General features: G+C 50.8%; 11 protein-coding genes across 11 annotated transcripts; 4 read left to right on the top strand and 7 right to left on the bottom strand.

Annotated features, from left to right (window-relative positions):
• Positions 1 to 176: 176 nt before the first annotated feature.
• On the bottom strand, positions 177 to 3,032 carry N7443_008832 (uncharacterized protein; the record flags this gene model as incomplete). The annotated part of the gene is made up of 1 exon (XM_056888888.1): positions 177 to 3,032. One exon carries the CDS (start codon positions 3,030 to 3,032, stop codon positions 177 to 179), a length of 2,856 nt encoding a protein of 951 aa, XP_056738190.1.
• Positions 3,033 to 7,133: 4,101 nt separating this feature from the next.
• Positions 7,134 to 7,715, top strand: N7443_008831 (mRNA splicing protein SMD1; the record flags this gene model as incomplete). The annotated part of the gene is made up of 3 exons (XM_056888887.1): positions 7,134 to 7,147; positions 7,249 to 7,298; positions 7,408 to 7,715. 3 exons carry the CDS (start codon positions 7,134 to 7,136, stop codon positions 7,713 to 7,715), a joined length of 372 nt encoding a protein of 123 aa, XP_056738189.1.
• Positions 7,716 to 10,256: 2,541 nt separating this feature from the next.
• N7443_008830 (S-adenosylmethionine-dependent methyltransferase) lies at positions 10,257 to 11,051 on the bottom strand (the record flags this gene model as incomplete). Its single annotated transcript, XM_056888886.1, has 1 exon — positions 10,257 to 11,051. One exon carries the CDS (start codon positions 11,049 to 11,051, stop codon positions 10,257 to 10,259), a length of 795 nt encoding a protein of 264 aa, XP_056738188.1.
• A 241-nt stretch (positions 11,052 to 11,292) lies between these two features.
• Positions 11,293 to 11,957, top strand: N7443_008829 (succinate dehydrogenase assembly factor 3; the record flags this gene model as incomplete). The annotated part of the gene is made up of 3 exons (XM_056888885.1): positions 11,293 to 11,616; positions 11,717 to 11,816; positions 11,872 to 11,957. 3 exons carry the CDS (start codon positions 11,293 to 11,295, stop codon positions 11,955 to 11,957), a joined length of 510 nt encoding a protein of 169 aa, XP_056738187.1.
• A 688-nt stretch (positions 11,958 to 12,645) lies between these two features.
• On the top strand, positions 12,646 to 13,382 carry N7443_008828 (uncharacterized protein; the record flags this gene model as incomplete). Its single annotated transcript, XM_056888884.1, has 2 exons — positions 12,646 to 12,702; positions 12,771 to 13,382. 2 exons carry the CDS (start codon positions 12,646 to 12,648, stop codon positions 13,380 to 13,382), a joined length of 669 nt encoding a protein of 222 aa, XP_056738186.1.
• A 296-nt stretch (positions 13,383 to 13,678) lies between these two features.
• N7443_008827 (GNAT family N-acetyltransferase) lies at positions 13,679 to 14,451 on the top strand (the record flags this gene model as incomplete). Its single annotated transcript, XM_056888883.1, has 3 exons — positions 13,679 to 13,985; positions 14,116 to 14,225; positions 14,281 to 14,451. The coding sequence occupies 3 exons, from the start codon at positions 13,679 to 13,681 to the stop codon at positions 14,449 to 14,451; spliced, it is 588 nt and encodes a 195-aa protein (XP_056738185.1).
• A 438-nt stretch (positions 14,452 to 14,889) lies between these two features.
• Positions 14,890 to 17,979, bottom strand: N7443_008826 (KAR9 family protein; the record flags this gene model as incomplete). Its single annotated transcript, XM_056888882.1, has 1 exon — positions 14,890 to 17,979. The coding sequence occupies one exon, from the start codon at positions 17,977 to 17,979 to the stop codon at positions 14,890 to 14,892; it is 3,090 nt and encodes a 1,029-aa protein (XP_056738184.1).
• An 877-nt stretch (positions 17,980 to 18,856) lies between these two features.
• Positions 18,857 to 20,365, bottom strand: N7443_008825 (uncharacterized protein; the record flags this gene model as incomplete). Its single annotated transcript, XM_056888881.1, has 1 exon — positions 18,857 to 20,365. The coding sequence occupies one exon, from the start codon at positions 20,363 to 20,365 to the stop codon at positions 18,857 to 18,859; it is 1,509 nt and encodes a 502-aa protein (XP_056738183.1).
• A 595-nt stretch (positions 20,366 to 20,960) lies between these two features.
• On the bottom strand, positions 20,961 to 22,139 carry N7443_008824 (alternative oxidase; the record flags this gene model as incomplete). Its single annotated transcript, XM_056888880.1, has 3 exons — positions 20,961 to 21,471; positions 21,531 to 21,821; positions 21,874 to 22,139. 3 exons carry the CDS (start codon positions 22,137 to 22,139, stop codon positions 20,961 to 20,963), a joined length of 1,068 nt encoding a protein of 355 aa, XP_056738182.1.
• A 743-nt stretch (positions 22,140 to 22,882) lies between these two features.
• On the bottom strand, positions 22,883 to 23,974 carry N7443_008823 (glycosyltransferase family 32 protein; the record flags this gene model as incomplete). Its single annotated transcript, XM_056888879.1, has 1 exon — positions 22,883 to 23,974. The coding sequence occupies one exon, from the start codon at positions 23,972 to 23,974 to the stop codon at positions 22,883 to 22,885; it is 1,092 nt and encodes a 363-aa protein (XP_056738181.1).
• Positions 23,975 to 25,135: 1,161 nt separating this feature from the next.
• On the bottom strand, positions 25,136 to 25,679 carry N7443_008822 (acylphosphatase; the record flags this gene model as incomplete). The annotated part of the gene is made up of 3 exons (XM_056888878.1): positions 25,136 to 25,315; positions 25,378 to 25,469; positions 25,631 to 25,679. 3 exons carry the CDS (start codon positions 25,677 to 25,679, stop codon positions 25,136 to 25,138), a joined length of 321 nt encoding a protein of 106 aa, XP_056738180.1.
• Between the last annotated feature and the right edge of the window lie 953 nt (positions 25,680 to 26,632).

Below are 26,632 nucleotides of genomic sequence, written 5' to 3'. Positions count from 1 at the left end.
TTTCCTTTTGAAGTCGTCTTCAGCGCTCGGATATCATCGACGTCGTAAAATCCATTGCAAGCGCTCTATATTCGCACTTCCATTATAAAAATCCAACGCTCTCAACAATACCTATCAAATCAAAACTCACAAACTCACAAAGAAATCTCAAGTACGGAATGCAAAGGCATATATCATCAACCCTCACCTCTCCCAGGAAGAACATCACAAACCCTCCCAACAAACCCTTCCAACCCCGACATCGCCACAGTCCCAATCCCAAGCGCGCCTGCCACTGAAACCCCATTCCCATTCGACGCAATCGCCATAGACACTCCCGGCATAACCAAAACCTGTGACCCAAGCTCCACCCATTCCACAGAAGTAACAAGCGCAAAGGTAATCCTCACATCCTCCCTGAACGCTTCCTTGTTCCCTGGGGCAACACTCGCAGCATCAGAGACGACCTTGCTAATGTCTGTAGCTGATGAACGACGGCGTACGGAGCCACAAGGCTTATTACTCTGAACTTTCTCCCGGCCTGGCGAAGGCCCATCGCCATCGAAGCTGAAGAATTCAGGCTCCGATGGTGACGGCGGTGGACTAGGCTCGGTATCTGTCTCTGCGAGCGCCATGCTGACTACCCTTACTGTTGTGCGGATGTTGGCCATGTAGACGATTGCATTCCCCCCGAGAAGTAATGGGGGCGAGTTCGTTGCTGAGAATTCGGCAGCTGGAAAGGTCGCCGTAAAAGCTGTATAGAAAGGCATTGTTAATGTTGGCGGAAGTGGTAAAGTGAGTTCGTTCGGTGGGAGCGAGTTGAACTCTTTTAGGACCATGCCCTTGCGTATCCGACTTAGTCGTGGGAGGCGACCGTCATCTGGGGAGGCGAGGAGCTCGATTCCGATTGTTCCCACTTGGTCTTCTTTGAGACGGCGGACAGGGAGTCGGAGATCTCGAACGCTGACGACGCGAACGCGTTGCCATTTGGCTTGTAATGGGGCCGAGTCTTTGCCGGGTAGACTGAGGGATGCTGGGAACTCGCTAGATGGACCAGGCCCACTGCTGCGTGATAAGAGGCCGAGGGGGGCAGTTTCATTGCTGTCTGAGGTGTCCACGAGGACAGGCCCAATTACCATTTGGTCGCCGATTGATATACAGCCGTGTCGGACTAGACCGCACAGAACCATCCCGCGGCTTTCTTGGTTGTTCTTGTCGGCCGATATGGAGTATACTTTGGAGGGTGGGATGGCGAAGACTTCATCCACATCGAACATATTTCCTGACTTTTTGTGAGCGAGTGGAAGTGTTTGAGGAAGTCGAAGCACTCTCTGGGGTGGCTGAGCGGGAATGGGGAGGTAGCGAAGGAAAGCGTGGAGTTTCCCGATGCCCGAGCCATCGACGGCACTAGTCAGGATTATTGGAACCGTCTGGTGCCATTTACCATCTGCCGCCGCGATGGTTTTCTGCACTTCTTTGCTATCAAGCGCGCTGATGTGTTGCAGGTCAAGGACTTTGTCACCGGCAGGAGATGCAGGCAACATTGCAGGCTTGCGTTCGGCCGTCTTCAGAGCAGAGAGTACTCTCGTGAGATTCTCCCGTAATCCAGTACGTGATGCAATATCCAATTTAGTGATAACAATCAGAACCGGGACTTCTAGTTTCAGACAGAGGTCCAGGTACGCCAGACAAAGGTCGATCTCGGCAACATGGTCTGTGCCAGCTTCTGCTTCTGCGAGGTGATCGTCGCAGTTGGCTGGAACGCAGAGCATCACATAGTGCGGAGCCCAGCTCACCAGGCCACGCAAGGTAGATTTCATATAGCGGATAGAGCCTGGAAGGTCGGATACAAAGGCCAGACGACCCCCAGTAGAGGCAGCGTGAATATCGTCCCATGCTGCAACATTTCCAGATGCATAATTGACCACTTTCGGCGGCATATCCTCAGTATACCCAATAAGTTCTTGGGCGACTGAGCTGGTGATTCCTGACGAGATCTCATGGCGATGCTTCAGAAGACTGAGTCGGCTCTTGCCTCTCCCGTTGTCCAGCGATGATGATGTCAGAGTGCCTAACAGAGATGATTTCCCTGCAGTACTGGGGCCAGCAATTGATATGCGAATCTGCTCAGTATGGGAGTAGTCCTCTTCTACGGCTGATTCTGTTCCAGCATCTTCCGTAGAGCCGTTGAGGGAGCTCTGGCGAGTCCGTGCCGGGGACATGTTATAGAAATCCAAGTCTGGCGAGACCAAAGCCTCTGCAACCCACAATCTCTCGGTGTTGTTCTTGTTTGGGTCCAGCGGTGCAGATGGAGAATCTTCCGCCCATTCACATTTCCCGACAAGAACTCGGCGCAGAATCTCAACCTTACATCCGAGACTCGCCGCCATTACTTGCAGGTTGGTAACACTTTCGTCAAGCTCATCTTGAGTCAGACCCACAAAAGTGCCATCGTCAGCAACGCCGATCTCGTAGAGAGCACCTTGGCTCTCCTCCAGACCAGGTAGTAATCGGGCTGGTTTCGAAGGCACGCCTAATTTCGGAGTGGCCTCTGGCAACACGGGGATGACTAGATTCGCCGTAGTTGACGAGTGAAATGGCGACGACTGCTGCAGGCGCCACAGAAGCTGGGTTGTCAACCCTTGCAGTCGCTGCTGGCGGCTCTGGGATGACTTGGCCTGCATAGGCTTGGGGGTTGCATCCTGGGACGGCGAAGGCGAAGGCGAACTTGACGAGGGTAAATGGCACACACGAGAACGGTACGAGCCCGCGACGACATGTCCAGTTGACATGGATAGGTAAGGGCGTCGCGGCCGGAGGAGCAAGTGAAGCTTGTACTCCGTTGGACCTTCTTGGGGCTCCGGCTCTAATTTGGTAATTCCATAGTCGGAGAGAAAGTCCGCGTCGGCGCAATCCAATTTAACATTGGAACGCGTACGAACAGCAAGCCCTCGTCCATTGACTGGCTTGGCCTGTGGAGTGGATGAACCCGAGGTCGACCACGGGGACGAGACCCGCGGCGGGTCTGGGTCGTAAGTGAAGATAGATGCCATGGCCGCGGCCGATGGGGAATTTTACAAGCTCACGCGGGTAATGGATGTATAGGAGACAAATATAATAAAGTCTCAGAATTGCACAATAGAATAGAAGCAGGCATTTCCTCGTAAATGGGGATATTGAAGAAGCTACGTTTTGCCCGATCGTCGCGACTTTGAGTCACCCGACCGTTGCCTCAGGCACCACGTGGGCCTCCTCATCATCGACCATTTGTTTTGGTTTTGTGTCACAAAAAGTAGAGATAAATAAAGAATTATAATTTTGACCCAGTCATTCATTCGGCCGAGGGATCCTGCCCTGGTTCTTTGCACTTACCCTGAGCGACATGGATGTTGCGTGCCGTCGTCCGAGTGAAAACTGCTCCGCAGACAGGGCATTCTGCCTTTGCGACAACGCCAGACTTTTCCCGTTGATGCCGTAGAAGGTTACTGAACGTAGAGAACTCGCGACCGTTGCAGCCGTGCTCCCAGCACTGGGGTCGAGGTCGTGAGCTGACCACGCGGATCGGGCGATCTGAATCTGTAGCGGGATGCAATAGATCGGACGAGGCAAAGACAGGCTCTGTGGGCATTGGCGAACTATGCGAGCTCATAGACGTCTGGTGTGACGATCTAGTAACTTTTGTGAGGATATGCTTCTTCTTCTTCTTCTTCTTCTTCTTCTTCTCCTCCTCCTCACTGGTTAACTCACGGGATTGGTGGCGTTTCAGGGAGATAATAACCAGGTTGGCTCATCACATAAGAAGGGCTGGGCAAAGTTGATATTAAGAGATGTTTAGACAGCGAAAAGACTTATATGAGAACTCACGATGCCATGAGTGGCTGGTCAGGTAAAGAACTGGCTGAGTGAGGAGGGAAAGGGCGGGCGATCAATGCATGTGGACTGGGAACATGGTGTTTGTTAGCTTGTCGTATTGATGCGTTGTATGGCGTTTAAATTACCTCCGTGATTGATTTTGTCGACCGCTACCAGGCGCTCCAGGATGATATGATGGATGTGTCTGTGAATCGTGATACCCAGGCATTGGCCCGCTTGGGTTTCCGCTATAGCCAACTGAGAATCCCGAAGAGTAATAGGACTGTGAAGGAGGGAACTGGGAGCCCATATTTCCTGGTGTTAGATGCATTGGTTGATAGGGGCGATTGCCCCAAACATATTCTGAAAGCTATTAGTCGATATTACTTCCCTTAGAGGTAGACTCTTACGGTGGGAATTAGGCTGCATCGGACCAACAAGATATCCGCCTGCTGTGACTGACATAGGGACGGGGTCTAATGCGTCTTCAAGTCGTCTGTTATGGCAAAGATACCATAATCAGTCATCGTGGTTCACCCAAGAAGACAAGAGCTATGACCTACTGTACTTCGTTTTCTGTCAAGCGCTCTCCGTGGTTGACCCTGTCAGAGGTCGACTGCGCGCCTTCAGGAAGTGACGGCGCTGGCTCCAGGGTGGAATCAACAAGACTAGTACTGGAATTCAAAGATGTGGCTGAATTTTGCGGATGGAGGGGTATTTGGAATGACTTTGCTGAATGAGAAGCGCTTTCCAGAGTCGGTCGAGGGCTGTTCAATGCCCACGGGGGAACTGGTGTTGGAAAAGCGCCTTGTTGGTAGTCCGGCGCGTGCCCTGACTCGAGCAGAGACGAAAGATAGTCAGCTTCTGGAAGCGAGGCTGAGCTCTCGGGCTGATCGGATGGGTCCCTGCAAATGAACGGAGGATCCTGTGAGCTTGAGTCGCGGGACATAGGGAATTGATCTAGGTCATTGAACCTAGCATGGGACTACACTCGCGCACGCAGATGGGGGCCGAGGGGCCTGAAACCACAGGGGAAATGGTTTCTGAGGCGAAAAGCAACATACAGTGCGTTCTTCGCAAGTCCTTGCTGGCAAATGTAAAATGTTTTCCGTTGTCAACACAAGTCAGGCTGGGCGACGGGCGAAGAGAGATTTAAAAAAGATGGTTCAAATCGATGGCAGGACGTAACAGCAAGTAGTCCCCACGCTTATTGAATCAGGGCCTGAATTGGGTACCGTCACTGGTCCACAGGGCCAGGGCTTCTAGAACTTCCGTTACCAATAGGATGGTTCATAAATCCTCGGGGGTGGATTAGGGTAATCAAGTGAAACGCCCTTGGGGTAATGAATCCCGCCCATTGGCCCGTTTCGATCAATCGCTCTACGACAGCATTGGTGTAATCATTGCCTATCTTATATAGCGCGTGTAAGAGAGGACGCAAGACCTATGATCTTCGAGTGGGCCGAAATCGGATCTTGGGAAGGAAGAACTGGACTTTTTTGGGACCCCACAACTGACACCGGAATCCCCGTCACTAGAGCAAAGCCTATATTGGAGAAAAGCTCGGGTGAGATTCGGGTCTGGGGCCAAGACCTGTTAATGATCCTGGGCGGTACAACAGCGGTATGACAGGGGGAGCTCTAGGTCAAAACCGGAGTGGGTTTTTAGCCCCAAAAAGTAAATGGTGCCCAGCGATCACGTTGGGGGCCATTGACGGGTTCGTGTGTGGCTGATAGTTCAAAAAACTTAGTTGTCTTCGACTCAGGCCGCCTTTTGATACGCCGGAAAAAAAGAAAAAAAGTCTAACGGGGGCTGTTTCTTCCGATACTTCTCCATCTGACCACATCTTTTTGGCCCCCACGAGCGCGCCGTTGGCAGAATTTAATTCCCGATCATCAGGAAGTATACTAAGACCGGTAATTGCTGTAATTAAGATTCCACACCTTGGAACGCTTGCTAGTGTCCACTATATCAAATTGGATTGGACCTGCAGGAGAACGTCGATCCGATATACGGAGAACAAATGACGGTGACCAGGGCCAGGGCCAGGGCGTCCTGCCGCGTCTACTCATCAATCGTGGGAGAGTAATATGGAATTCATGGCCAAATAGCCAGCTTTAGGATTTTCGCTTCATCGATGATATGAGTGGTTGAGCCACGTGGTTTCCGGCAAATGGGAAATAGCCCATAGATGCGTCGTTTTGTAACTCCAGGGGTGGGGCCTAACAAGCAGCCACCAGCCCATAGGATGCCAAGGTCCCGACGGGAGAGGCTAATACTGTTCAAGAAAAAAGTAAGGTCGACCCGGGGAGCATACGATTACGCTAGGCGTCCATGAAATTGTCGCGGCAGGTAGTTACCAGTATGATGCGCCCGAATGCTGGTTATATGATCGACGTATCCACACGGTAGGGTCCGCATCTATTCACCATGTGCTCAGCTGATTTCCTTCTGCATTGAAAACCTTGTCTCGGCCTTTCTGTTCCTGAAGCGCTAGGGAACAGTTCTTGCCGGTTCATGCGCTGTAGTCAATCGGCGCACGGCACGCTGGGCGGTGGGCGGTGGCTGCCCCGAGCCCTGACTCGATCCTTGCATTAGAAGCCACGTCTGGAAACTTCGCGTGTGAGCTTCTCGTCTAACAGGAAGGTGTCTTACTCGATTTGAAATGCCTAGCACAAGTTGTCTTAGATGATCGAGTACTCCTTATTTCGTACGGAGGAACGTGAGACACCTGGCCGTAATTTTACTTACCAGAGTGGAGCCCGACTCCATATGATATCAGAGCCGGGGTCCAATCATGTCGTATCATAGCATACTATCAAAAGACGGAGTCGGATTCCGAGTTTTGAAAGTTTAGGACATCGGGGGGAAACAGCCGCTAAAGCAGAACTATTTGATGGCGATTGCATATCGCCGAAGTATATCCGAGCATCAGATAGGCGAGTAATTGTAGGAGTTTGTAGATACTCCGAGGAAAGGTGCTTCAACCAGTTTACACTCACACACGCGACATGATGGAGCATCGACTTTGAATTCATAAGGTGCAGGGTGATTGAGGAGCTTTGACATGAGAACGACTGCGCATAGTGATGAAGATGATTTATCTTTCCCGCGACTCCAGTGCAAACAGGGTCACGTGATGGAGCTCGGCATGGTCACGTGCAGAGGCCAACTCTGCACTGTAATCCAACGGCATCATCGTCCGCGTCTGCCACCAGAATTTCCCCACCAAACCTACTAGTTGCTGGGTTCTGTTATCACATACCCTTCATAGTTCTGCCACTCCGACAGAAACCATCATCATGAAGCTCGTCCGGTATGTCGCCATTGTCTGAGAATGCGGGATAACCATCTGCGACGCGCGCATCCAGGATCTGGAAATATCTTTTTTGAGCTGTGCGCTAACATGCCATCTAGATTTTTGATGAAATGCGCCAACGAGACGGTGACCATTGAGCTCAAGAATGGTAAAAGACCCGATCAATTCCCCTCCAGGCCCAACCTCTCAATCCCAAGCCATATGACGGCGACGAGGCTTGTGAATGCGAATCGAGAGCTAACCGAGTGACTTTGCAGGCACCATTCTCCACGGCACCATCACATCCGTTTCCCCTCAAATGAACACCTCTCTCCGCACCGTCAAGATGACCCCCAAGGGCCGTGACCCCATCTCCCTCGACACTATCAACATCCGCGGTTCCACCATCCGTTACTACATCCTTCCCGACAGTTTGCCGCTAGACACTCTACTTGTGGATGACGCCCCCAAGCCCAAGAACAAGGCCCGCAAGGAGGCAGACCGCGGCCGCGGCCGTGGTGGTCCCCGTGGTGGCAGGGGTCGTGGTGGTCCCCGCGGTGGCCGCGGGCGGGGGCGTGGATTCTAAGCTTTTCTTTTCTTTTTCGGTATATCTGAGAGTACAGACCGGCGTTTTTCTCTGTCTTCGAAATCTGGTTTCCTTTTTCAACTTTGCATCATCATGGGATGTCTTATTACCCCGGGGCTTCTTTCAATTCTGGAGGGTGAAAGGAAAAAAGCTATCTCCCTGTTATTCTTCGGTGCTCGGTCTGTGCTCGCGGTTTTTCCAACTTGATGCGGTGTGGAGCATTGCCAAGGTGCCGATTGTTTCTCGCTTTCGACCTCCTATCTGATTCCAGATCCCCGGTTATGACGAGTATACGCGACGACTGAAACTGCGCCGCATAACAACAAGGCCTGAAGAGAGGCTCATCATAGGGCCCTGGTTTTAGATCGTTAGGACCGCGGGCCACATAACCATAATCTACGAGAAATCTACATTCCACAAAAGCCACTGTTGCTCCTCATCCTCCGAATTTAGAACATGGCCCGGCTTGCTATTGAGCTCTCTTGCTAATTGATTGATGCATACTAGGCTGCTTACAATCACCTGATTGTGTGATCATGACACGTGATGGATCCTGCAGTCGGGCGGGCAGCTTGCCCTAATTGATCAGTTGAATGCATACGTCAATCTAGACGGGCTTCTGACACAAAGACATTGACGAAGATTGAGGGCACATGTTTGACAGCTCTCCATCTTTGATCTTACTACTCTTAATGTGCGCGTTGGACATATCCTAAAAAGAAGGCGGTGTTTCAAGTTTGATATCTACGAGCCTTGTAAGTGTCGGGGTAGTGCACTATGTCATGTTCCATCATTCACATGCATGTATTCAAATTACATCGGTTTACAACTCCATCGACCTCTCTGATTACCCACTCAGGATGAGGCAGGTGGCTCCGATCGTACCTCGATTCATTATCGACCTTTTGCCGGTTCCCGTCCCAAGGTGGAAACTTTGATCGAGCACGGTCACTACCCCGGTCCAAGACGGAAGAATTGAAATACACCGAAGAACTGAACCTGTAATAGAAGAGCCTGCGGTAAGATCTGCAAGGTACGTAATTGTTGGCAGGTAGGTCCGGGGTTCATGGTCGTGACAGCTTCTCGCCCCCAAGCGGCACAGTCGGCATGTTTCCGATCCGTAAAAACCAACCCCAAGGGCGTTGTCCGAACCTAGGACAGTTTTATTTCCATGTGTCAAACACGAGAGTGTTGGACTTATCTCGTGTCCTGTATCTCAGATCGGACAATCCAATCTCAATTTCCCTTGTACAGTTCAAACGCTAGTCTTTTGATCCCAAGTCAGTTGGGTGGAGATTTCGGGGAATGAAGAACTATGATTCGGGGTCTGAGCATCCAAAGCCGACGCATAATCAGAATAAGGGGCCAAAAAGCTTAAGACCGAACAGGGAGTGTTTGTTGCCTTTTGCTGACGTTGTCTATTGCGTTACACAAAGAATTTGATTGTATTTGAGCTTTATCGTTCATTATAACTTCGTTCTCGTTCCCCTGGCACGGTTAGTGTTGAAGCACACGCTGCTGTTGGTTTGTTGTCCCAAGGTCTGCCCCCCAGAAAGGCAACCTTTGCGAATCAAGGCAGGCTTGAATGGATCATGGCTCGCTTAAAGCATGAGAATCGCTCCACCATCAGTGCCAACACATACATACACATACATACATACATACATACAGGTGCACAATGCGACTCCTTGGGGGCTAGCCTAGCAAAGCCACATGGCATGCTCCTTTCCCTAGTTCTGCGCCCGGAATATCGGGCTTCGGGGTAAGTGAGCACGGAGCCGGAGACTAGGATAGACTCCGAGCTGACAGCCGTGGAATAGGGCGAGTGATCAGCTAGAATACGCTTTATTCTGATCATGACATAGTGAACTTGTGTTAGCAAGCTAGGGCATGCAGACCAATAATATCCCCTCGTTCGCAGCTTCTTATGTCTAGATCGTCTTCTCCCCATATTATGTCAGACCGGATGTCGGTCTGCGCTAATTATATTACTATTCCTCGTATTTTTATCAACAAGGGCCGGCGTCGGGCTAAGCCGAAGGATTCTTCCACGCCTGGAAGAATCAGACGATCCAAGGGAATGGGGCCCTGCAGAACAGGGTGCCCACGTGGGCCAGATAGGGTGTTGCCCGAAATTAATTTATACCCAGGAATCTTTGTTCCGATAGATTAATCTGGCTATGAAGCCTGTCGGGCGTTAAATCCTTTTCTCGGTGGACCGCTTGAGGCGACGACTTATTTAGACAGAATATTTCGGACTATCTCTAATACTCACGCTCTAGACTTTTCGGGGTCAAGCCGCGACGCCTGGAGTTCGTAGGTTTTGCGGCGCCAAAAAAATTAATAGAAATGTACGTTGGTCCTTGTCGGTTGATCCTTGTAAAAGTCAAGTATCCAATATGCTGCCACTTCAGTGAATCTTGATGCTCGAATTGGTGGAATGATAATCTCATGAATACAATTCATGTGGTATAAAACAAAAATCTAGCAGCAAATGCACCATATCAAATGCCAATATATGCATTATTTCGGCTCAGTCCTTCAGGAACGATCCTCTCGCCATATGCGAACGATTACCAACTTCTCCCAACCGGCCTGCTTACCACTAGAACCAGCAATCTCAGCACACCATCCACCCTGGTTCCGAACACGTCCTATCACTTCGTCAGGCCGATTTTGCTTGCAGAGCAGCACATATGCGACTCCACGGGATGACAGGATACCCGGGATGTCATTCAATAACCGATTTGTGGTCTCCATACCATCAGCGCCACCCGCGTACGTCAGTGACAAAAAGTATGAATCATTTTCGAACTTGGCAGAGCGAGACATGGCTTTTGCCGTGACGGGGTCATTTTCTTCCGCTGAGGGGAGACGTGGTAATTCCTCCGAGGGGACATATGGTGGGTTGAAAAGAAGAACGTCGACGCTGCCGGGACGCAACGCAGAGCAGAGATCGGAAGTAATAGATGAAGCGTGAACAGCATGCAGTTTTGAATCGGCAGGATTTTCTTGCGCTTCTTGTTGTTCTTTGATGGCTGTTGAGACCGTCTGTCGGGTTGCAATGCAGGCATTGCGATTCACATCGGTCCCTAACGTGAGTATGTCTCGACGTCCGAATATTTCTTGGGATTGAGCTGCAGTGAAAGCTAGCACCACTCCGGAGCCTGTGCCCGCTTCGACCACTAGAGGCATTGGGTTGGCACTTTGAAATTTCTCAGTGAGCCATTTTGACTCTGATGGCGAGGATAGTGTGTCCAGGAAGAGGTATGAGTCCTCTGATGGTTCGTAAATGGTGTCAAACGATACATGTGACGTATCAGGTGTTGGTAGCATAGTGAATATAGCGTCTAGGTTCGATATATTGCTCTCTCTCGGTGGTTTTTGATGCTGGGAGTGGTTGTCTTAAAGATTCGCCGCGGGGCACCCAGGCAAGTTCCAATAGTAAGATCGCACCGAATACAAAGAATGAACACCGGATTCAGCCCGTACGAGATACTAACAAAGTGCCCAGGAGATCACAATAGAGAGGACCAAAGTGCCGTGATATTCAAGAAAAAAGTTCGCAGCGGCAGCGATGATTCGCCCGCGCGGGCTCGCCGCCTTCCTACTCCAAAAAGGAATCTCCAACTTCCCCAGCTATTATGTCATTTCGTCAACTTTGAGAGAATCCACAACCGCCACGATGCGCGTCGCCCACCGCCTCCTTATGGCCACGCCGGCCTCAATCGGCTCCAAATCTAGCCTTACCGAGGCTCTTGCCCTCCTCCCGCCGCTGCAGCTGTACCGCCGCATCCTGCGCGTCCACCGCAAGCTCGACCCGCAAATGCGTCTGCTTGGCGATTCATACGTGAGAAAAGAGTTCCAGGCGCATCGGACCGCAGAAAACCCGCTGCACATCGTACGTTCGCTTCTCCCCGTCGATACATGGAAGAGAAAGGAGGAAAAGATTAGAGTGTTCAAGGTGGTGCTACAGGATCGGGACTGACGGGTATTGGCAGATCGGATTCTTGACAGAGTGGCAGCTCTACGCGCAGAAGCTGGAAGGTGATAATTGGGCTGGTGACAAGCTGGATGAGGCCAAGTTGAACAAGATGAGCGGTAAGATCGGTCTTGTCGAAACTTGTTGCGGTGTGCTAACTTGGCCTTCCTTCAGATCAGCAAATTGGACAGCTCTTCGAGCTTATGCAAGCTATCCGGAACGGAGGCGAAGGCGAGGAGGGTGAGGGTGAGAAACAATGAGCCATACGATGAGGCGAATTGGTGGTTTCTACGACGGTATCGAGATGCGGGCATCCCTCGGTATTTGCGCGACACCTCTGTATTTATATCTCTGCAACAAATAGAAAGCGCCTCACATCAGAGAGATTCACTTCCACCGTAGACTTAAGTTGGATTGTACCTATGATGTACCTTTCATCAGGATGAGCATGCTGGCTGCCGTTCCAACCCGGGAAGCCGAACTTGCCGTGATATATCGCTGACCCGAAATTGTGGGAGGGGGGCGACTATCTAGGTACCTGGCCGTGGAATATCGTAATAGATGCATTAAATACCTAGTCGAGAATGCTGATCCTATGTTTGCATTTAATGAATATCGGGTCAAGGGCTGTCAGGCTGCAAACTTGACCGGATCACAATACTAGACTGCTTGGTAGCACTTAAGCCCTTCCAATCCCCCGTGTCCCACAATCCACCTGGGCACTTCACGTTTTGGGGTTTAAGATGAAATGAGAAGAGAAGACAATTGTATGGAATCAGGCAATTCAATTGGGTACAAGAAGTCCGCGGGTAGCTATAAGACAGTGAAATCTCCCCAGGACTGTCGGCGATCTTCAACCTTGAAATGTGTAGATATCTTCCTCAACTCAGGGTGTCGCACTTTCCACGCCCGGAAAAGTGGCCTTGGCCGATTCTTTCTTCACCATCAATGGCATTCTATATTGCTCTAGCTTGGCGCCCAATCCAAGAAGATTCAAATATTCGAGTTTTACTTTGTAACGAATTCATGCTCGGCATTTCATACATTCTCCTGAACATTGCGCATTGCTCTAGCTCCTCACGAACGCCGTCGCCTTGGATCCTTCATCAGCCCTCAACAGTATCCACGGCTTGCCGTTCACCTTCGACACAAGCTCTGGATTAATAGACAAAAGCTACGTCGATCGTCTGGAGCTCCGCGCAGCCAACCGTGCCCTTCTTCACATCCCACACAACGGCACAGCAACACCTGTTCCCGACCCAAGCGAGACAGCCGCAGCCGCAGCCATAACGCAAGAGCTAAATATAGTCCGAATAGACGTGTTGAGCCTCAAAAGCCAATTGTACGACCAAGATGAGCAAGCATTGGACAATGTCCTCAAGGAAGAAACCACCAATGCGACCCAGTGGCTGACAACCTACCTCAGCAACTCCAATGGAGTCTATAGAGACGATTATGTCAAGATCAACGTATCAGGCAAATTAATCCACTCTATGATTATCCCGTTCCTTACACCCATATTCTTCGGCACTGGCATTGTAGCGCCTTCGCCAACAATACAGGAAATTACCGAGGGCGTCTTCTTTTCCTCCCATCCAGAGCATTACCAGTTGTATCTCGGGAATATTACCGGAATCAACAGGAACACGCTGCATCTGATCGCCGCAATGCTTGGTACCAAGTAGACGGAGAAATGGAGCACAAGTCCCGGGATCGAGATTCAAGAGATAGCACTTATCAAAATTGAACGGAATCCAATCATCGAGATAATGGTAGATTTGCATGTAGTATACAGGGCGCGGGTGGGGACGTTACATAAGTCTGCTATAAAGCCCCGAAGTCGGGCCGGATAATTGGAGATAGCATTTCATACAACCCATCCTGTGACTCAAGCGTCCTAATTGAGTCTTGCGTCAGATTGTACAGTCTCATCAACACTCCTTACTTCTATATCACGATTCAATTCCCCTAATCACCCAAGATGCCTGCCATGCTTGAAGACCCCTCCTCCCACAACCCCCCACCGCAGGCACACGTCCAAGCCGCGGGTTCTCTAACAGCCCGGCACACAACACTGCCCAAGGCCAGCGGGGCGGGAATGACCCTTTACCCGATCACAGGTGGTCCGTCCAGCGTGCCCAAGGATCTGATCAAGTTCCTGCATGCGGAGTTCAGCGCGGAGATCGAGCGTGGCTCCACGTATCCCATGGAACAGCCTATGGAGCTGGAACAGTTTGCTCAGTACTGGTTTGGTACATTTTGTGTACTGGCGGTGCTGGATGAGGAGGGTGTTGAGGGGGTTGCAGGAGGGGAGGGAGTGGGATAGGGTTTGTCTGGGAACTTTTTATATTAAGCCTAATTATCCCGGTGAGTTTCCTTCTAGGGTTCGGAATTAAGTGGTGATGCTAATTGAAATAGGCCGCTGCTCGCACATCTGCAATGCAGGCTTCATCACCACCACTGCTTCGCGAGGAAAGGGTGTCGGACAGGCGATGGGCGAGGCCTACCTCGAGTTTGCGCCTAAGCTGGTAAGATCTAGTCCCGAGTTGTACGACATTCTTTTTTTAACACACAAGTGTACAGGGATACAAGTACTCTGTCTTCAACCTGGTTTTCGCCAATAACCCAGCCTCGATCCGCATCTGGGAGAAGCTGGGCTTCAACGTGATCGGACGAGTTCCAAAGGCAGCTCGTCTCGCGAATAGCGAGGAATTGGTTGATGCTTTGATTATCGGACGGGAGCTGGGTAACTAGGTTGAAATACCTACAAACTTGAACCCCGGAGAGGAAGAAATGCTCTTGAGGTGATAGAATGTATATAACATCTAAACGAATTGATGAATGACCGAAACATCAACACCATGCAAAGCCACACTCTAGTGAACAAAAATCTAGTATCTCAAAGCGGAAAAGAAATAGTAAACTACAAGAGGTAATATTCACATCGGCCAAAGAACAAGAAACAAGAAACCGAAGACGTGACCCAACGCTCAGACCATTCCATGCAACAATGGGGATATCACGCTTAACCTGACCCTCAATATTCATGTTGCGCCTTTCGCCTCTAGCTTTTACCGAGAAGGCCGGCAGTAATGCACAAGTAGATAAAACATAAGACAAGGATAGAAGAGAAAATGGTAGGGATATAGGATAGAGGATGAGGATGAGGATGAGGTTGGAGGGGCGAGGAGGTCAGGCTCTCCATCGCGGTTTTGTGTCCACCGGCTGGGCGGCCGGTTTATCACTTCGCCTGGGTAGAGGGAGAAGACTGGCTCTTTTGTTTGTTGAATGACCCAGGGCAGTGCCGGGGCGCGCTGACTTGTTCGGGCTGTCGAATGATTCTTGGTTCCGTGAGACACTCCGACCGAATGATGGCATGCCGGCGAAGCTTTGGCGGCTGCGAGGGGCATCGGACAAGCCTGGGGGTCGGCGAAGGCGACTGTAAGGGGGTGGATCAAGCAGGGAGGATCGGGTGGGAGTGGGGGAGGAGAAGTTCCGCGCGGGACTGCGGGACGATGAAGCCAGTCGATTCGATATCCGACTGAGAGATCGTCCCGGACCTGCTCCCGGTGCAGGAGAAGCGGTGGATTCTCTTCGGAATGGATTGGCGAGGGTGGACGATGGCCGAGGCGTACGCGCCGGAGCGGATGAATTTCTGAGAGTGTAATTGCTAGAGTCCTCGCTCAAGTTCGTACAATTGGTCCATCGAGGACGATTCGGGATGGTAGAGGTGGGCTGAGGAGTGCGAGATAGTCTGCGAGAAGCGGGTGTCGGAGTGATAGAGGAGCTGGCGTAAGAGGGTGTTGGAGATGCCAGACCGGCTGGTATTGGGATGGAGGACTTGCGTCCAGTCAAAGTCGCCGCCGCCTGCGGAATTCCAGAAAACCGTCGAACTTTGGACATGGTGGAACGTGCTGAAGCACTGCCAGCGGAGCTCTCGCGACGGCTTGAGCCACCCAAAGGCGTCTTCCACCCATTCCCGCCCATGATTACTGACGATGCAGGCGAGCTGCCGGGTGTGTCGATCACGCTGCCTGTTGCTGGGCTATCCATTGTGACGATGCTCGAGATAGAATCTCGCAATTGCTGGCCCCTGATGATCTGCACATCTTCCAAAGACGTATCCATCACCCGAAGGCTCGCTTTAAGAGCATCCGTTCGAGAGGTCATATCTGACAAGAGTCGCAAGATCTCGCCATTGACTGTTAAACGATCATTGACCCCTTTTTGGATAATCGTAATCACACGCTCGATGGCAGGCACATAGTGCATCTTCTTCGCCTCGTAATTCTCCATCCGCTTGGTCAAGCTCGACGGGTTAGTCACCTGTGAGTTGCTCTCCAAGGCTTCTTGCAACTTGGCAATGCTCCGCTCAACTGAGTCAAACATCTTCTGTGCTTGGCTGCCAGCGTTGCGGAACACTATAATCCATTTATCCTCTCCCAGTTCCTTCTTCAAAGCCGTCGCATCAGTCTCAAGCACCTTGTAACTCTTCTCCAGGCGATCTCGCCGCTCATCAAGTTCCTCACACGCACTCGGGAATACATGCTCAGCCCGTGACTGAAACATTGAAAGCCGCATGGGCAAGAAATCCAAAGATGCACGCAACGGTTGCATGCGCGCAAACAAAGCCATGAGATTAGAGTAACTCGTATCATCCTGCGGAGTCTTGATGACGGGCGTACCGGCCGCCGCCGCCAACATGGGACCAATACTCAAGCGGCTAGCAGGTGACCGGCCCTTGATCGGAGATTCTTCCACAATTGTCTCGAGTTCATTGATATCAAGACCACCGGCAGGCTCAACTGGGTCCATGAGACTCTGGTGACGTTTCTCTTCCATTTCGAAAATCATTCCACTTAGATTGTCGATCTCCATACCCACGTCGCCTAGGACATTGGACCAAAGCTCTTCCCATTCCATTGCGAGTTCCACAAGTCCTTTCACGCCTTTCAGCTTGTTCTCTATCCCTGTCCATTTTGTAGTGATCGTCTCCATCTGGCTGATCATGGTCCTCAAGCTGTCGGCATCGACCTTAGCGATATCCTCCCTTAGTTGCACGTTTTCGATTGATGTCATGTAAACGTTGACGAGTGTCGCGAACTGAACAATGGCCTTGTCCACTCCTTCAAGACCTTCTCGGCCACCTGCTGCTGCCCACTCCACGTCATCCTCCGCATCCAAACCACTGAGGACATTGGAAGCTCTTGAGATCCATATTTGAATCTGATCAGCATGACCATTCAAGACCCGGACGGCGGCGGGAGCCGTCGCAATATTCGAAATGCTCGTCTCGAGTACTTCAGCTTGTGGGAGGGGAATGGAGGTCAGTTGGGAGAGCTGGTTGCTGAACGATGCACGCGAGAAAGAGTATATTGAATCAGCACGCTGAGCCCCTCTTGAATTAAAATATGACTGCGAGTTTGAAGAAGAGTGCATCGAAGCAGGCGGGGAATCTTTAGGTGGGGGAGCAGGAGGTACATCATGCGCCTGCTCCTCATGCCGTTTCGTATCGTCGACATATTTCTCAAAATCGGTCCTCGTATCTTCCGTCTTCTCGTTCGGCACAGGCTCTTCGGTTAGCTCTGCATTAGCGCGCGGTGGCGCTGAGGCGGATTCCACTACAGACATCGACGTCGGCGGAGAGTTGCTCTGTGCGTCTAGAACTGGCACGGGCAGTGACGCGGCTAGAATGGGGAGCTCTGGGCCGTCAATGACGGCGTCGGCGTATTCTGATCCTGACCCGGACCTGAGAGCTTCGGAAATTTCTCGTAGAAAATCGTGGTTGGGTAGTTCAAGAGTGTTGGATGCGCTGCGGTGTGGTGTCTGCGTTGTCGGTGGAGATGTGTACGTTGTTCCGTTCCACGCTTGGCCCCTCCGCCTAACCTTGATTGACAGATCCTGGTGTAGACTGTCCAGCTCCTTGATATGAGATTCCGGTATCCGGCCGACTGCAGGGTTGCGAGGCGCACTGGTCACTTTGCTGCCGGGTTCGAGGAGCTTAACCCTCGCCGCGAGGGCGGGCGACAGGCGGCGGAGGAAGATGTTACCGTTGTTCTTTTCCGCGCTGCTGGGTTCTTGAGCCTCGTCTTCGTGAGCGCTGTGTTTGCTGCTTCCAAGACTCCAGAGGGAGGACTTGGATTTCAAGCGGCGGAGAGGGGATGGTCCGTGTTCATTTGGGGAGCCGGCGGGGGGAGGAGATGCCGACAAGACCGACGCGCTGGAGGAGGGCGGTGCGATGTCAGTCGCTGAAGAAGTTGGTTCGCCGACTGTGGCGTGCATGGATAAGACCCTGGGTGGTTTGAAAGAACAGGGTGGTTCAGGTAGGGATGGACAAGGAATGTTTCGTCTCGGTTGGCGAAAAGGGTTGAGATGAGCTCGGATAGTTTGTCAAAGATAGACTCAGGAATTGGATAGCTACATGACCGGGTTTCAACGAGAAGAAAAAGGTAAACGGTATTTAACAAATAACAACGAACATTTGGGCAGCGAACTTAAGACACGAGGGATGAAGTGGCTACATAAAAGGTACCCAGGTACACAGGTACCTCCGTGCCTGCCCGCTTGACTATGGGGCACCAGGTACCCGCGCCTCCCCCTCTGTAATTCAAGGGATCGGCGCCCTGCGGATCCAATATCCTTGGATAAATTCAAGACTCCCTAGCTCATCCACTACGGTTGTCTGTCCTCTCCAATATAGATCTCCTTGAATTCCATCACCTCAAATCACATGGTCAAGCACATTCGACCATAAACGTTCGCGCCGATCTATGAACCTTTGAAGCTCGGCTCGGCGTTCATTTCAAGGGGCCGATCAGCGGCCATGTGCCCTAGCGTCAGTGCGACGGGGGCTGCACAGAACAGTGGACGTGTTTCCTTTGATATGACTATGTATTAGGCGTATGCTCATCTATGCATCTACACTGTAACCATAACCGCCAAGTCCCCAGAAAAGAAAGGAAGAAGTGAAAAGTATAACACTATGCAAGAAAATTCCGGACAGGGCCAGTAATCGGGCCAAAACCAAAACCGGATGCGGAGATGGGCAGAATATTCGGAGACATTTCAGGGGTATCTATAGCCAAGGGCCCGCAGCAGAAAGGAGAACCAAAACGTATAAAAACAAAGACCGAGAATATGCAAATAATGACTGTGGACCTCAAATCAGACCGGCACTCGGCGGTCGGCCTGGATTGGCCGCTTGCCAGTCTCGCACCAGCTCCTCGCGTACCGTCTTGCACCAGGCCAGCAAGGCTGTGTCGAATAGCTTCCAGGCCACTTCGTTACTGCCCTGTACCACCTCCATCACGTCAACTTTGAGTCGGAGCTCCCATCGCAATTCAGCGGCTTTGATCCAGAACCGGAGGTTCTCTGCCTGTCGGTATGGTTTCGCGACATCTGCGTGGTATGTCTTGATTTCGCCAAACGGGTGCTTGGACTTTTTCACGGCAATGTTGTGCAACTGCACCAGAATACGGCCATCCCTGAAACGGGCGAGAAATGCTGTTGGGAGGGAGTCGCTGGGTGAGTCTTCAACTGGCGTCCAGTCTGGCAAAGTATGGCCATCTGGGAACAAACTCCGAAGAAAGGATTCCTCGCGTGCTCGCTCTCGTCCGGTCCAGTCTCCCTGAGCCCAGTCCCAGTTCTCACGCTCCCGAGCCTCTAGGTCTTCCAATGCCCTCTCGCGAACAAGCATTATGCGAACACCGGAAATCCACCCTTTGATCACATCGCGCTCCTCATCCCGAAGTCCTGTGGCAAAGTGTCTCGCAGCCCAGCGCTTCAGGACATCAAGAACATGGAAAAGATCCTTACGAATCTCACGCTCACTTTTGATTGAAGCCAAGCGCTCCGGGCTTTCATGGGTGGTGTAGTAGATCTTGGCTGCTCGGATAGCCATGGTCACGTCATCTAGAATGCACATTCCCTGCGCTTCCTCCTTGGTCTGCGGAGTGGGCACATCATGCGATCCATCATCTTCCATATTCTCCGAGATATCGCTCGGAGAAAGACTGGTCCGAACAGGCTCGCGGGGCGAAGGCTCTGCGCCATTCTCAATTGCCTCGATAATGGCCTCCGCCTTGTCCAATGCCATTTGCAAATCTCGTCGGAGAGAGATCAGATCAGGCGGGGGTGGAATGTGATGTGTCTTGATACTGTAAGTGCTAACCGTGGGAGGTAGCATTACCTCCCCCTCCTCATCCTCCATAGAGTCTACCTCCGCCGACTCCGACATATCCGTCGGACTGTTGACGAGGTCATCAATATGCTGCTCATTTGGTGTAATGAGCACCCGGGGAACATTGTCCTTGTTCTTCTTCTTAAACTCCTTTCCGCGGCCAGATTTCCCATCCAGCAGGCCCGTCCTCGCAAAATAATATTGTAAATGTGCGATACTACCCAGACTCATGACACTGTCTCGATGGCGAGCTGAGTCGGCGAATTCCGCGCCAAGAGCGCGGATGTATCCATGGCGGCGGGACGAAGTTGAGACCGAAGACCGTGCGTCTGCCGAGGTCGCTGAAGATGCGGAGTGGGATGAGACGGAGGAGAAGGTTCGATCTGGCGAGGAGTACGATGAGATCGCTGGTGTGGCAGGAACGGAAGGTGAAGGCGATCCGGAGCGAACGGGGGGAGACAAGTCATTGTCCATAAGTTGCGGCTCCATGGCGTTCTGAAATTGGTGTCGCACCTGTTCAATGGTTCGATGGGGGGATGGCTCGACCGGGATCGGAATGTGTACAAGATTTGAAGACAGGAATGCGGGTGTAGGAAACCACTAGATACAGTAGTCGACAAGAAAAAGCCAGGCGAGACCGTTGGTCGCACGGCCAACGGCGGAACAAAGGCCACGAGGTTTAAATGAAGTCGTTGATCAGCGGCCGAGAAACTTCTTTGGGTCAAAAGGGGCGGACCGAACGGGGAAAGGGGCGGGTCACACACGCTATCTGCAGCAGCCCTAATTATCATGATTGTACTAGCTGTGATAGAATATGACCTCGGCAGTGCAATTGGTTACATAGTCCAATATTGGACTAGTTTATAAGTTACATCTTTTTTCCATTAAATAATGTCAAGCTCGACAATCTTTGCCGATGTGATTCAATTGCCATGTCGGGTTAGCTTTGCCCCGCGTTCCGCGTCCCAAACAAAAGTGTCTTTTGGGCCGCGTTGGCCTGTAAATATGTACAGATGAGATGCGATGTTCCACCACCAACGCCATGAAGGCAAAAAAGGGAAAAATATGAAAAAGCAAGAGTCATTTAAAAGATATCACTCCTCTCCCATCCAGTTCCTCGGAGGTTATCAATGCCTTTGCTCGGATGTTCCTTGGTCGGATCCCGGTACTTGGACTGGTAGGGATTAGGATCCAACGCCTGCTTCAGGTTGCCAAGCGTATGATTGACCTCGCGATGCTTAGCCTCATCTGCACGAACGTACATGAGAAGATCCCGCATGGTGCGTGAGCCCTCCGGCATCTGCCAGTACTGGATTGCAATCTCAGGTGCTTGAAGGGTCTCCCATTCGGGGAGTTTGCCGTCCTCGAGTTCTTGGATGGCGCGGGTGTAGGTGATGACGGCCTCTTCTTCGAGATAACCAACGAAGCGGTGGCAGATGCGAGGTGAAATGAGGTAGGAAATAAAGAAGCCGTTGAAGAAAACGCCTTGAGCGCCCAGCACCATCAGACGCATGAACCAGCCAGGTTCGGCAAGTTTGAGGAAAGTTAGGAGGTGCATGCGTTCATTGAATGCTTCTTCTAGGAGGGTTTCGATCCTAGACATGCTGTCAGATCTTTCGGTTCTTTGATTATTCCAATGGCCGCCGGTACATACCATCCGTTGTCGCGCTTCATCTTGCGGAGACTGCGCAAGTGGCGAAGCATACCGCCGACCATACCCGGTACGCCTGCCACGCTCTCTAGGAAGACAAAACGGGCCATCCATTTATTTTCAGTCATCTTGAATCTCTCCGGTGTATGCTCGCCCGGCTCGGTGTGTCGGTAGCCGGTTGCGAAGTCCATGCCCCATCGAAAGACCCGGACGGTACCGAGAGCGACCCAGTCTGACCAATTCGTTGCCTCACGGTGTGCGATTTGAATGCTCTTCATTTCTGACTCGGTGTAACTGGACTCGGGTTAGCAAGACAACTAGCAAGGCATGAGCCGGTGAGGCTTACACTGGATGAACCCAGGCCGATTCGACTTCTTTCACGCCTGGCTCTTTAGGAGGAGGGAAAAACTCTGTGATCTGGTTCTGAGGTGTTGACGAGATGGAGCGCTTTGATGTGCAGGTGAAAAATGCCGGATTCCTGTTTGCTCGCGCTGAGCCATTGATGCCCTTGACGGCGACAGCCGAGTAGGCTCGAACAGCCAGGTGAAAGTATGCGGTGGGACGAGCAGCAACCCGTAAGGGTGCTGCAGTTGATACTGATATAAAGCTCATGGTGTAAGCTAGAAGTATAATCAGCTTTTTCTTTCAGTTGTGTCTGGTGAATATTAGAGTAAATGGTAGAAGGAAGAGAGAATAGACAGCGACCCGAAAGTACGTTTTATAGGTCCGACCCAGTCTATGGTTTTCGTCCTCACCCTTCAAATCCCGATCAGAGTCAGCCGAAGAAAAAAGAATTAACAAATAAAAAAAATTCTCGATTCCTTGAAACCAGATTCCCATAATTAACAGATGTACCTGAATGATGACATTCCTAGTCTGTCATTGGTCTGACGGTAATTTACAGTGTGCAACGGACTCCACTCCACCGCATTCCCGTTTTGCGGCTCCGATGCAATCACATCGGATCCGATGGTCAGTCGATGATCGTCATACAGACTAAGTGAGGACAAGAAGCATCCCTTAAACCCTACCCATTATCATCATAGTTTGCCCTCCATTTGGCCCCTGCCCTGAACCCGTCACCCGATTACCGTCATTTCGGGCGCCAGCTGAGCAGGTGACTTCGGGCGTAGCCGGGTTGAGTGTAAGCAAAGCCCGTTTCGGTGTCCTGAGTCACCGACTCCGAGAATTTATCGGCCTCAAATTCACTCTCGGGATCTATATACTTCACCGGGACCCTTGCAGAATTTTTTTAGATCTCTCAAATGTAGTCCGTGTGTCTTTTGTTCAAAATGCACGCTGTAAAATTTCTGCATTGTCTATCTTGATGGTCAATTTAAACTTATTCATTGTAATTACATAGTTACATGGCTTCGTCTTCCTGACTGTGTCTGCTGTTGCTTTTTCCTTTCCTTCGCCTCCGCGTCAGCCTGCTTCCACGAGCCTTCATAATGGTGCGTGACAAGAGCATCTCCCTGGTCCTTCGGGAATCCATTCTGCGCCGCAGCAAAGGAAACCCCAGGCATGATCAGAACATCGCCAACAAGCTTCGGGTGCTTGATCCCCGCAAAATCACGATCATCGACTTCTCTGCCCAACAACTGCTTGAGACCTTCCAGGATTGAAATTGTCATGATCTTGGGCCCAGTGACATTGACCACATCTGAAAGCATCTCCAGCGTGATCCCCGAAATGGAAACGTTGTTGTCGTTGGCGATCTTCTTCAATGTGTTGACCACCGAGTCGACGATGACTTGGAGATTGCGAGATGATGGCTGTGCCGAGAACACCCAGTTGCAGAACTGGGAAGCGACTTCTGTTCCGGGTCCTCGCGTCTCAAAGTCGAATTCTAGTCCGACGATCATGTCGATGTGCTGGCCTTTGTACTCCGCCGGTACCCATTCAGCGGAAGGTTTCTCAGACGAGACATCCAGGTCGCTCCAGTATCCACCCTTGGCGAGAATGATTAGATAGCGGAAGAGATCCGCCCGTAAGATTGGGATTGAGAGGCCTTCGTAGACTTGGACGATATCGGGCCGCGTCTGCTGGTAGTATGCTCGAACGAATGCCTCGGCCGAACGATCGGTCAGCAGCTCATGGCGGAAAGAGGGATTTTTGTCTGTCCAGCTGTTGATGTATGCTCGCTGCTGTTCCGAAATGCTATCGGTTTTGGCCGAGTGCCAAACCTTGTCTGGAACCCCGTTGATTGCTGTATTCGTGATAGAGTAACTCTTAGGGTCACTGCTTAAAGGACCCTTTGGAGGAGTGTGGGGTATTGAGCCCGCGCTACCGGTCGCAGATGTTTGTAATGAAGTCTTGGAGCTGGGGGACAACGTATGTAACGGTTTCCAGCCCAGATAAAAAGAGTAAACGAGAGTGAGAGAAATAAAAAGAACGACGACTACGCGCACGGAGCGCGAACTCTTCAAGTTGGAGACCGAGAACATCGTGCGGGCCCCAAAGGGCAAGTCAATCAATTCTCGAGGGTGAGCGGAAACTGAATACAAAGAGGAATATCACAATGGGCTGCTGATGATTATAGGAGGTGAGGGTGAATCCTTTCAAGATAGGCGGCCTAAACAAATCAGTGAATCCTGGAAATCAGAACGGGTCCACGTCAGCGCGCTGAACCCCTGGTGTATTATAAGATCTCCAGACCCTGGTGGGTTCGTTGCGTTCGGCGTGCGCTCAGCACGTTACTTGATTTGTTAGAGCGTCGCGGGTATCTAAACCCGTTGATTGGAGCTCAGACCATGGGCCCTATCTAGTCAGCCTCAGCCTGAGCCCCTAAAACTTCGCCTCATTATAATATTCGTGTGCGTTTACTCTTACTCGAATTGGTTAATTCTCTTGCTTGCTTGCCAATACGGATGCCGTCCCCTCTTTCTTCTACTATGAATTCTGATTTTCTGTAGGTCGGTCTTGTCGTCTCGATGGATTTGACTTCATTCGCACCGTTTTTCGCATTTTTGTGCAGCTCAAGGACTTTCTTTGGCCCTACGAGGTAACAATAGCCAGACAATTGCGGTGGAAATTGGGAACGATAATGGCCCTTATTTTATCGATTAGAGCACAGGCACAGTAATGAGTTAATATACCACAATTCTAAAAAACATCCAAAAGAGCTACTTTGAGTCGATCGTGTCCAGCCCGAATATTGTTAGGTCCTCTCACTTAGGATACATCTAGGGACTATGCGCATAGCTACTCATCCATAGTTCATTTCAGTTGTGGTTGCTTTAAGGTAGCATTGCATAGCGTTGATGGTACCTGTAGAGAAACAGCCCCACGGCGGGGCGGGGCTGCTCGACGGCGCGTATGTAGCCGATCAGCGTCGAGCCACAGTCCGTGCTAGCCACAAGTAGATGACGAGAAAACACATACATATTTAAACCATTGAGCCTCAAGTGAGCCCACGGGTTGAGCGCTGCTCGAATTTGCTTAGACTGGACAATAGTAGTGGGACTAGACAAAGATCTCTGGGCGAAACTTGGACAAAAAGTCGAAGGTTCACGAGGCGTATAAGCATAATGACATTGTCGTTATATCAAAGTAGTACACAGCCCAACTATTTCATTCAACCATTTGCGTCGCAGACAATTCAAGATTCAAGATCCTGAATGGAACATAGATTCGCCCGTTCTCAGTACCTCGAAAGAGTCCTCACGCTCATGGGGTTCCATGTTCTTCTTCTCCACCTTGACCACGTGCGACATTCGTGGTCCTTTGTCAATCTCTTGTAGGAATTTCTTCATAGCAGCTTGGTCACCTTGGACCTCGCCCTCGACCTGTGCCGTTCGTCAATGATTGTACGTAGACACTATCTAAAGGCAAGATAAGTCCGACTTACCCTTCCGCAGGTCGTGTTCCTACACCATCCTTTCAACTTCTGTCTGACTGCGGCTTTTTGCGTAAAATCCCTATATATAATCAAGGTTGGCCCTGGTCAGTTCTTCGTTGAACTTGATATGACATCATCGGTCGGATCGAGAATGAGCTCCTACCGGAAGCCGACACCTAAAGACCAGTGTTAGCGGCGGAGAGCTCGAAGGAATTCAAAGACAAGGCTCTGATTTGAAATGCTCTCGGGTGTTTGGTCTTACCTTGCACTGAGCCGGAAACACTAAACAAGATCTGGACGAGGTCAGCCATCCGAGATGTGGGGTAATATATAGCCTCTCAACGAGGAAAATCAATGCAAATCAGGCCTCGTATGAGATAGCCGTGCCCGAGTAAATATGCAGAAACTCACACGCTCGATTGCCATGCTGTATTGTTCAGAGAAACTGAAGGTCGTAGATGTTTAGAAGTGAGATCCAATAATCGTGGATATGAACTCGCCACTTTGAGTGGCCAATGCATTGCTGAGCTAATCCTTGTTTACGTCTTCCCAAATATCTCCCGGAGGTAACGTTCTAAGGATTCGTATATCTTAAAGTCTACAAGGATGCTGCCAATACCCGGGGTCCTTTCTCCCACCCCAAATTCACATTCTGAAGATGCTTCGGCTGGCCGCGCCCGAGTGCCATATCTGGTAAACTTGTCCCGATTCTCATCTAAGATTGAATCCTCTGTCCAATTATTTTGACAACAACCAATCAATTGGTTGTGTAGTGTAATGGTCATCACTGCGGATTCTGATTCCGCCGATCCCGGTTCGATCCCGGGCACGACCTTTCAAGCTTTATTTTTTATTGAGGTTCAATTTTTTGTTATTGGCTCCACTTCTCCATCAACCGAGAAAGCCCACTTTCCTTGTAACCGAAAGACGTCACATAGCGACTTCAAGGGAGTTCCGTTAATGTCTTAGGATCTCTTATATTGACATCAAATCTTCCCTTTTCCGTCTCAGGTTTGTTATGACTGATATCACAGCAAAATCACGGTCTTTGGGGGCTCTCGACCATAAATAGGCAGGAAGATGCATTTTCAAATAGAGAAGAGACTGCTGCAGGATGGAGAGATCGCTAGAACGGAATGACATTTATTTTGGAAACAATGACTTATAACTGAACAACGTCTTGAACTTGGTCACCAACAGGAAAAGACTGAAGGAATCAACTGCAAGCACCGACCTTGGAATATTCTTTTGACATGGGCGCAGG

The sequence above is a fragment of the Penicillium atrosanguineum genome, assembly GCF_028827265.1.
Source record: "Penicillium atrosanguineum strain IBT 20685 chromosome Unknown utg000007l_segment0_segment0, whole genome shotgun sequence".
NCBI classification, from domain to species: domain Eukaryota; kingdom Fungi; phylum Ascomycota; class Eurotiomycetes; order Eurotiales; family Aspergillaceae; genus Penicillium; species Penicillium atrosanguineum.
The sequence above is the reverse complement of the archived record's forward strand: the minus strand, read 5'-3'. Positions and strand labels throughout refer to the sequence as shown.